Below are 10208 nucleotides of genomic sequence, written 5' to 3' on the forward strand. Positions count from 1 at the left end.
GACCATCCAACCGACATCCCCGAGGATAACCGGAGGAGAGACCCGCCGTGGCGGGAGCGGGCCCTTCCACGGCTTAGACCGGCGCCCCGATGGCGCAACTTGACGTCGGACAGGCAGCCGCGTCTGGCGCTTGTACTCCTGCCCCAAAACAACGGCACTCCACGGGGAATAGCCTGCAACCACCGCATCGCGTCTGAACTCTGCCGGCGACCCATCCAAAACAGCAGCTCGCAGGGCAGCAGAGAAGCACCCGGCCTCGTCGCCGGACGCATCATCATCCAGCGCCCAGAACCGCCCGGTAGTCGCCACCAACGGTCCTTCGGATGAGACGCTCATTTTCCTCCGGATGATTTGTGCGCTAGCTAGATGGTACTTCAAAACGGAGGCCAATTTGACTCATGGTTGAAAAAAAGATCAAACAACTTCACATGTAAAGTTTAAATAGAAATGCTGAAGCGAGGTTGGTTCCTTGTCGTGGAACTATACCACACAGGTTCGAGCTCCAGACTTGCATGGGTGATTGCATTTTTCTGAATTTATTTCAAAGCTTAAACGGTGATGTGCTTTTAGTGGCGAGCGACGTAACCGTCAACTATGGGGTGCCTGTGTTGACTTTGTCAATCTCAACATGATCTACCGGACCAGTCTCTCGGAGGTGCTCATAGGAGTATGGTGTGCATGCGTGCGTGCGTTCACAGGGGTGAGTGTACATGTGTGTTTATTTGTAAGTGTCTCCGTCTGTACCGTGTTTTCTAAAAATAGAAATCTTGAAAATGTAAATAAGGGAGAGAGAGAAAAACCTGGTGAATGAAATTTAAAAGATTCGGGCATATATGAAAAAAAAGACTACATGAAGAAAGTGAAAAATCTTAGGATATAAATTATAACAATATAGCACCAATCTTTTTCTACGACGAATTGAGAGCTCAAAGAAAGGACTCCGTGTTCGAGTTCGACGTTATGCTGGCAATGACTTTTTGATCTGGCCGTGTGCAATGTGCACAGTATTATAAGAAGGTTAATAGAAGACCAACTCATTTCATTAGGAAGAAGGCCATCCAACAACAAGCTAGCCAGCGGATGGAGTCGATGGCAAACAGTCCAACCATTGTTCTGTTGCCGGTGTGGGGTGCCGGGCACTTCATGCCCATGCTAGAGGCCGGGAAGCAGCTGGTGGCCAGCAGTGGCCGCGCCATGTCGCTGACCGTGCTCCTGATGCCGTCCCCGACAGCGCAGGCCGCGTCCGAAATCTCCGGCCACATACGACGCCTCCAGCAGCAGGAGGATCAGGACGACGACGGGAACGGCAACGGCATACGCTTCCACCACCTCCCGGAAGTTAAGCTCCCGACGGACCACTCGGGCATCGAGGAATTCATCTCCCGCATAGTGCAGCTCCACGCGCCCCACCTCCGCGCCGCCATGGCAGGCCTGCGCTGCCCGGTGGCCGCGCTCGTCGTCGACATCTTCTGCGCGCCGGCGCTCGACGTGGCCCGCGACCTCGCCGTGCCGGCCTACGTCTACTTCACCTCCAGCGCCGCGCTGCTGGCGCTCATCCTGCGCTCCCCGGCTCTCCGCGAGGAGGAGTTCCATGCCGATGGCGGCCTGGACTTGCCAGGGTTCCCGGCACCGGTGCCGCTGTGTTCCCTCCCGGACACCATGCTGGAGAGGAAGAAGACGACTTATTCTTGGTTCGTGGACACCGGCAGGCGCTACATGGAGGCCAACGCCATCATCGTCAACACAGCAGCCGGGCTCGAGCCGGGCGTTCTCGCAGCCATTGCGGCCCCCGCCGTGTACCCAATCGGCCCAGTTCTCGCGCTAACGCCGACGCCGCCCGCGGACGCCGGTCCAGATGCGTGTGTTAAGTGGCTCGACTCGCAGCCTCGAGCCTCTGTTCTGTTCCTCTGCTTCGGGAGCAAAGGGTTCCTCACCACGCCACAGGTTTCCTTTCTTTCTTTCTGTTTTGGCTTCGATGGATTCTGTCCCATGCAAGAATAGATCGATCAGGGATGATTATTGGTGCGAATGAACTTGCAGGTGCAGGCGATAGCACACGGGCTGGAGCGCAGCGGGCACCGGTTCTTGTGGGTGCTCCGTGGCCGGCCGGAGGACACCTCGCACGGCAAGCGAAGCCCCATGGACGCGGACCTCGCGGAGCTTCTCCCGGAGGGATTCCTTGACAAGACAAAGGGCAGAGGGCTGGTCTGGCCCAAGAGAGCGCCGCAGAAGGAGATCCTGGCCCACGGCGCCGTGGGGGGCTTCGTGACCCACTGCGGCTGGAACTCCGTCCTGGAGAGCCTGTGGTTCGGCGTGCCCATGCTGCCGTGGCCGCTCGGCGCCGACCAGCACCTCAACGCCTTCGCCATGGCATCCGGCGACATGATGGGCGTGGCCGTGCCGCTCAAGGTCGACAGGGAGCGGGGCAACTTCGTCGAGGCGGCGGAGCTGGAGCGAGCCGTGAGGTCTCTCATGGCTGGTGCCGGCCAGGTGAGGGACAAGGCCATGGAGATGATGAAGGTATGCCGGGACGCTGTGGACCAGAGCCAGGCTGGGTCCTCTTGCGCTTCGCTGCGGAGGCTCTCAAAGGAGCTACTCCAAGGAGCGGTGTTGCTGCCCAAGCCCAACACACATCTCTGATCTGATGTTTCTGCATGCAAATCATGCTGAATCTTTCTCTCCACCAAAGAACGGAGAAATCCCCCATTTGGCGTCAACTACAGACAAATGTTCATCGTCACGCGTGACACGTCGCCGTGGAATTGAATAAAGCGAGTTTTTTTAGGGCGCATATTGGCTATTGCTATACCGCTTTCGCTTTAAAAACAAAACTAGCTTGGTGACCCATGTGCAGATCGCACCCCTAGCAATTTGTTATAATTGAAATTGTTCATCGAAACAAAATTATGTTTTATACATAAAATGCTAAGTATTGTTATTTTATTCCTCGAGTTATAGTTTGTCCATCTGGATTATTAAGGCCCACGAGTGTTTCTAAATCACCAATTTGACTAATGAAATACTATAAGTTATACGAATAAAATATCATTAAAAATTCTTCCGACTATGAATATAATGGTAATATATGGCATACTTTTTTGTGCGATAAAATACACATCTCGTTGATCAAATTTGATGATCCAAAAAACACATGAGCCTAATAAAACCTGGATGTAAGTTGTATGTTTTGCAATTCTAGTTAGGCACATTTGTTTCTCTTGATATTCCTTTCTATCATCAAAAACCAATTAGTTAGACTAAACATAGTTTCCTTGATGTATCACGTACATAAAAATCGTAACTAATGAGAATATAATATGAAATTTTCTTACATATATCATGCAGCGCGTGGTTAAGGAGGTTGAGATGGAGATACAACTACTAATGATTGATCTGTACAAAAGCTACGTGCAATGAGCTCATTTTTTTTTCCTGATTCGCCTTGCTTCCATCCGGTGGAGCTTGGGTTAGATTTCGATTTCCTGTGAAACAGCCTTAGATCATCCGTTCCGGACAAATAAAGAGTACCAAAATCATAGGTTAGCTTCTCAGCGTGATTATGCTGTTAATGTTGATCACCTCAAAAGAATTTGTTGGGGATGATAATGTCGTCCAAGTTAATCTTTGATAACTTCGAAAGGGATTTTGTATCTCTTATGGGTTCGGCCGGCTTGAGCGTCGCTGGTGTGTCTCCAATCTTGGTGGGGATTGCTATTGCGGTCATGGGTTTTGTTGGAAAGTCCTGTTAGAATTGTTATCACAAGCAATTTGCTTTATTTTAATTTATGTTAGTATACTATTTCCATCTAAGCATGATTGCACATGCCCTGAGTTGTCGTGACATACTTGTTTTAGTTCTAATTTTTTTTTGTATATTATTTTCTCTAAACGTGCATCCTATGTTGTTGTGACATACTTGTTTTACTTCCGTTGCGAGCAAGGCTGAAACCAGAGAAATCACAATTGGGGTCATTCTTTAGAATTTATTGGTGTCATTGCATATTATTAGGGGCATTTCTTTATTTCTAAGAAGGATTAGCAAGAAGTCATTGGCGTCATTAGACACCAATGCATACACCTTGGCTTCGCCCTGGCTATGAATTTTTGTTTTATGGAGAATTTTGTATGCCTTGTTCTCTCGAGTGAATCTTGTTTATTTTGTTTCGTCATTAATTGATTATTGCCGAATGTAATCTCCACCTTTCACTATAAATTATTTGATAGGAGTAAATCTTGTGTGCTCTTTGTGACTTAGATTGAATCTCCACTATCCGTTAACTTTTACAAAATTTGAATCATAGAAATTCTATTGTTTTAATAATATATATTAGACTTACCAGACTGAATCTTTAACATTGTTAACTTTTGCCAAATCTGAATCATAGAAGTTCTATTGTTTTAATAATACATTAGATTTCCATATCTAATTTTTAGGCACTTTTGTACAACAGTGAACAGCCTATTTAATGGAACCGCGAACCTTGATGTGACTGTTTTTTATAGTTAGCAGCAGTCTAGGTTGCAGCTCCTGTACTCAGGCAGCTGCATCAAATGGTTTCCATCAAACCATGTGGTCGACACATGGACCATCCGCTCCGAGAGGGGACCTAGACCCAAACCATGGGAACTAACCGCATCAACAATAGTACTAATGACAAAAAAACTTGTCCGGAACGAATGGTCCCCGGACCCCTGTAGGAGCACATCGTCGACCAGAGCCCATACGTGAACGACACACATGCACATGGTTGCGTGAACGACACATATGCACATGGTTGCTAACTATGTAGCCCCCAATGTACTAAATCGATTGTACTCCCTCATTTTCTCGATGCGCGTACGGGTTATTAGGTACGGAGTAGTTGCGGGTTTTTTTCTTTGCTTGCTGCTTTCAAATACTATGGTCCATGCTAATCCTACGCAGGCCTCACAAATGAGATATAAGGTCGCTCCATGCATTCATGTCAAGAATAGACATCTCAGCTACGAGAATCAGGTCTCACATCGGAATCAGCTAATAATACTCGCTCCTTTTCGGTTTATTAGGCATATTCCAGAAAATTTACCGTAATCAAGGAGAACCCAACAAAGCATTAGACATTAACCACCCATCTCCTTCATTCATCCGTTGGTCTCAATTAGCGCCACATTAAGAGCCAAATAAGAAAGAAAACACCATTGCAATAAAGATTGCATATTCCAAAGCGAGCAAGACGGTGAGCGAAGGGAAGAATTTGCAAGTCTTGCAAACTGAAAATTCCTGATTTTTCACTCACTCCGTTCAAAAATAATGATTTGAATTTGTATAAGAATCTAGCCAAATCCAAGTCACTTTAATTTTCCGGACGGAGGGAGTTCCGGACGGAGGGAGTAGATGGCCTGATAAACTAATGTGGCAAAGGCAGGTCCTGTAAGAATATCTAATACTCCATCTAATGCAAATTTAAAAGCATTTTGTTCTAGTGTGGTTAGTAAGTTGGTGACATCCAACGAGCGTCATTGTCATCACCCATCACAAGCCTTCTTCTACTTTATCGTGGACAACTGACAACAACCAACACACCAAACCCTGTAACATCCGCACTACAAATCCATAGTGTATTTTTTGTTTATTATCTTATCAGTACTCCCTCCAATCCAAATTAATTGTCACATTTTTTTATTTTCAAAATGAGCGAACCAACACATAGAAACACGTTTAAACACATGTGTATCTAGACCAAATCTGACCAAATTTGGACAAACTAATTTGGATCAGAGGGAGCAGTAGTCAAGACTAGTGGCGTATCTTTATAACTATATATGCGTCTTGCACGTTTGCTTCTACAAAAATTATGCTTTGGTCTGCCGGTTTAGCAAAATGCAAGCTAGAATGTACCCTTCCAAAAAAAAAACTAGAATTTAAACAAAAATCTGTAACGTCGGATCCCTGGTGTTTCAGCGTGCGTCTTGCATTCTTGCCTCTGCACTGTACTTGTTCGTTGTCTAGGTGGTCACAGATGCGATTTTTAAGGAAAGATTATTTATATTATCGGGGTGGGTCATACAGGTCATACAGAGTGCCGTCCTCGATTCTACAGGCTATCGAGAGGGCGCTTGATGATCTCAAGCTAATCTTCCCGCAGTTCTGTATACCTGGAGGCTGGAGCTGCTTCGGAGTGGAGAGACACAAACTGATGTAGTTTTCTGTTTTTGGCCCTAATGGCGTGTACTGCGTCGCAGCAACTTTTTTCTCGGTGCGTTCTAGAAAAAAGAAAGAAAAAAAATGTCGCTTCCTAGTTTAGCTAGAGAGTGAACTGAGCTACACCATTTCTGATACTATCGACCGGAACTCTACTGCGCCGAACGACTCACAAGTCACAAAGCAATTTAATCTCCCGTGTGATGAGCTACACCATTTCCTGATACTATCGACCGGAACTCTACTACTGCGCTGTCGACTCCTGTTGTCTTGAGCAATCAGTTTTGCACTATCAAACTCAAGTACAGTATATACCAGCGTCCGTGATAAGCCTTCTCTAGCTAGCATGCTTTATCTGACTCTCACAGGCAAAACAATCAGATCGCTTCCGCTTCTGTCCTACGTCAACATTCGAGTTATACAGACCACCTACAAATGTGGCGAAAACATTAATTCCATCAGCTGTGTGAAAGTGGACAATAGAACAAAAGGCACTTGCGTACTACATACACTAACTTCAAACCGCACTAAGGAACTTAACCAAGTACACGGGTACACCTAACCGTGAAAAGGATGTATAACTAATCATATAGGTCATGTAAACTATACTGCTCCAAGTAATGAACCATACTTTTCCAGACAAATCTACAGGTATGATTATCATACTCCAAGTTAGTAAACGCACCCGTATATGCATTCATGAAAGAATTTAAAACCATATCGAAAGCTGAAGGCATTGCTGACATTTCTCCATTTTTTCGTCCTGGTGATCCTTCTCCACGCATTTGTCCTATAGAAAAAGATTTCTCAATTTGTCATGTATTGAAAAATCCCCTCTCAATTTCTTATGTAATCTCTCTGAGCAGCATACAGGGAAGGTGCTCTAGAATCTAGACGATTATGCAGCAAACACAATAATAATGCTCCTACTCCTATATGATACAAACTTGAGAATCACAAAAATCAGTTTGAGACTGTTTCTTAACCTAAGCAATAGAGATGGATGGTATCTTAAATGAGATGAAAGCTACACACTGCAGCAAATAATCTCTATTTAGTGGAAACGACAAAACAATATATATAAGACACAAACTCCAGGATAACTTAACTCAAGTTTTAAACCCTCCTCTCAATTTCCAATGTAATTTGCAGCAGACCTGATGATCAACGTAAGCTACACTGTGCACTGTGCAGCAGGCCAACACACGTTTCAAATATTTTCTTAATTTTCCATGTGGTCTGGACAGTTATGAATGCAAGTGTTCCAGATGAGCAATGAATACTACACTAAGCAGAAAAAAAATCAATTTCAGCTAAGCCACACGATAAATAAAACGTCTGAACAACATAACTCGAACTTTGCGGGTAACAATGAGCACTTTGCAGAAAACGTAACGTTTGTTTCACCTGATGAGTAAGTTAGCGATGGTGGGAGATTCCAGGTGATAATGGAGCGCGAGGACTCCTCATCTATATTCAGATGCGTGACAGGTTCCAACGCCACGCACTTGTCAACGACCCTTTTGGTTCTCAGATTGACACCGAAGAGATTCCCCTTCTGTAAGAAGTAAACCACGGCAGGGTCAACAGGGTGGACGGCTGCTAGCAGAGGTCTCTTCTTTGGCAGCTTAGTTTCCCTGTAACTTTCATCATCCCAGATGTCCCTCAAGTTTACTCTGTAGTCCAGGTTCCAGCTACAAGCCTCTGCATCGACCAGAGTCCACATGGTGATCACCCAAGGCTTACGAGCACTGCCAGCCAACTCCACGAACCGCAGCTTGCCATCACTCAGGTTCACGCAGCGGCGCTTGCTGACATCTCATATCGATGGCGTCGTTGCAACATCTTCTGGGAGCGGCACGAAGAGGACTTCCGGGGTGTCAGACAGGGGATCGCAAGAGAGGATCCCATGCCGGAGATCCGCCCACCAGAGCTTCCGGTCGTGCGAGAACACGTTGGCGCTAGACCACGGGTAGCGGGGCATGGGGAACGGCAGCGTCTTCTTCTCCCAGATGTGCGAGAAGGAATCGTAGCAGAGGATGGTGACGCTTTCGCCGGCAGCGACGGGCAGGAGCTCCGCGACCGTGAAATCGTGGTAGCGGCCGTGCTTTGTGGGGCTGACGATGAAGCCGACGTTGCCGGAGTGGTGTACGGCCTCCTCGTGGGCCAGGGCGCGGTGGGTGACGACGTTGGCGGCGTCCCAGACGAAGTAGGCCGGCCTCTCGCCGCCGCCGCCGCCGCCGAGAGGGTCCGTGGCGCGGCCGTAGGCGTCGCTGACGAGGAGAAGGCCGGATGGATCGGCAGCCAGGACGAAGGGGATGAAGCCAGCCGAGAAGCTCAGTTCCGCTATGGTCGACGATATGGAGAGCTCGGAGAGATCCGGAGGCGCGGCGAGCGCCAGGGAGAAGTCCTTCCGACTCAGATCGATGCGGGACACTTGCGGAACACGGGGCAGTATGGCCCACTGCTGCGTCGGCGCCGGAGAAGGCGGCGGCGGCAACTCTGTCTTCATCTGCCCGGCCGGTCGGACTCTGGCGGAGGGCATTGGGGCGAGGTGATCGAGCTAGGTTTTCACAATTTTGGGGGAAGATTTGATTCGAGGGGAGAAGAGATGCATATATTAGCGCGGAGCAATCCGTTATTGTCTCAGCCACCCCTTCACAGCTCTCCGTCGGCGCGGCGCCGGGTGCGGGCCTGTGGCAGATTAAACTTGGCCTTGGCGGTGGAGCTCATCGGATGCCGGTCGATCGTCCGCTGGTTCATCAGGCAGATGATGAAGACCCCATGCAAGTTTTTTTTTTCCTGATCTGGGTCGGCCTCTGGGGCCTTGATGGAAACTACGCCATTGCTCGCTGCAGATTGGCTTAGCATGATTTTTTTTTTCCTTGGGCTTAATTTGGCGGATTTTTTTTTCCGACCCACGGACAGAGGTTCACGCGACCGCGGTGCAGCACTTCACACATCTTTGGATTTTTTGCATAGCAAAGGTGAAATTATCATATGGACATATTGGGTGATATTTTACTACGAGGAGTCACGTGGTTCCATTCCGATTTTCTACGTTGTACTAGCCAAACACTACAATCGTGCAAAAACTTGACGATTCGTCAATGGACACACAATCCGATTTGCCAGTTATGCAGGATCCACCCGCAGACAATCATCCACATTTGCTGGGATTGTTGCTTCACCAGGGAGGTTTGGAGCCACATTCAGGGTTGGGAGTCGGATCCCACGACGACCCTGCCTGACTCCGGGTCCGTCAATCCTATGGGAGGGGTTGACCGAGGGGCGCCCGAAGCGTGCAAAGAGAAAGCTTAGCGGCCGACTCATCTACACTTGGTGGGGGATTTGGAAGGAGCGGAACCGCCGCACTTTCAGAGGCATGGCAATTTCGGTTTTGCAAGTGGCCTTCCTAGTGTGGGAGGAGTATCAAGGCCGTTTTAGGGCGTGTTCGCTAGATCCGGGAGGATAGGCCTCCGGCCCTCCCTCTATCTCTGTTTTTCTCGTTTGCTTCCCCCCTCTTTTTGGGAATCACTCTCTGATTCCCACCCCTGTACAGTGCTCTCTTTAATCGAATGACGGAAATTGACCGTTTTTTCCTTCAAAAAAATACAATCGTGCAAAAATCTGAAATTGTTTTGTTCCCTCCGTCTCATATTAAGTGACTCAAATTTGACTAAACATGAATGTCTCTACATACTAAAGTATGTCTATATACATGTAATATTTCGGCACTTAATATGGGACGGAGGGAGTATTACATTCTACTCCCTCCATCCTTTTATAGTGGGCTTGAACACGTTTTAATATTCAACTTTGACCGTTAATTAAACAAATACAATAATAAGTAGTTGTGGTGCCACAAAAATTATGTTTTTCTTCTTGGGCTAAATTTGGCGGATTTTGTTTTTCCGCCCCCACGACATTTCAAAGCCCACGGAGAGAGGGTTCGCCTGACCGCGGCGTTGCACTTCGCACGATCTTTAGTTTCTTTGCATAGAAAGGTGAAATGAAATTTAATGGT

The 10208-nt window shown here is 47.6% G+C and overlaps 3 protein-coding genes across 4 annotated transcripts; 1 reads left to right on the forward strand and 2 right to left on the reverse strand.

Annotated features, from left to right (window-relative positions):
* The first annotated feature begins 985 nt into the window (after positions 1-985).
* LOC100829786 (anthocyanidin 3-O-glucosyltransferase 2) lies at positions 986-2943 on the forward strand. 2 transcript variants are annotated; one of them, XM_010232373.3, is made up of 2 exons: positions 986-1944; positions 2047-2943. In XM_010232373.3, the coding sequence occupies exons 1-2, from the start codon at positions 1081-1083 to the stop codon at positions 2638-2640; spliced, it is 1458 nt and encodes a 485-aa protein (XP_010230675.1). In that variant the 5' UTR covers positions 986-1080; the 3' UTR covers positions 2641-2943. The 2 variants fall into 2 exon arrangements, with proteins under 2 accessions (XP_010230675.1, XP_003566222.2); XM_003566174.4 differs by having other exon boundaries at positions 989-1944; positions 2041-2943.
* Positions 2944-6421: 3478 nt separating this feature from the next.
* Positions 6422-7941, reverse strand: LOC104582526. The gene is made up of 3 exons (XM_010232375.3): positions 7589-7941; positions 6867-6971; positions 6422-6610 (listed from the first exon to the last, which is right to left on the reverse strand). Exons 1-3 carry the CDS (start codon positions 7905-7907, stop codon positions 6519-6521), a joined length of 516 nt encoding a protein of 171 aa, XP_010230677.1. The 5' UTR covers positions 7908-7941; the 3' UTR covers positions 6422-6518.
* A 33-nt stretch (positions 7942-7974) lies between these two features.
* On the reverse strand, positions 7975-9069 carry LOC104582525. Its single transcript, XM_010232374.3, has one exon. It carries the CDS (start codon positions 8724-8726, stop codon positions 8001-8003), a length of 726 nt encoding a protein of 241 aa, XP_010230676.1. The 5' UTR covers positions 8727-9069; the 3' UTR covers positions 7975-8000.
* Positions 9070-10208: the final 1139 nt, after the last annotated feature.

This window comes from Brachypodium distachyon, chromosome 2 (assembly GCF_000005505.3).
Source record: "Brachypodium distachyon strain Bd21 chromosome 2, Brachypodium_distachyon_v3.0, whole genome shotgun sequence".
Taxonomy (NCBI): Eukaryota; Viridiplantae; Streptophyta; class Magnoliopsida; order Poales; family Poaceae; genus Brachypodium; species Brachypodium distachyon.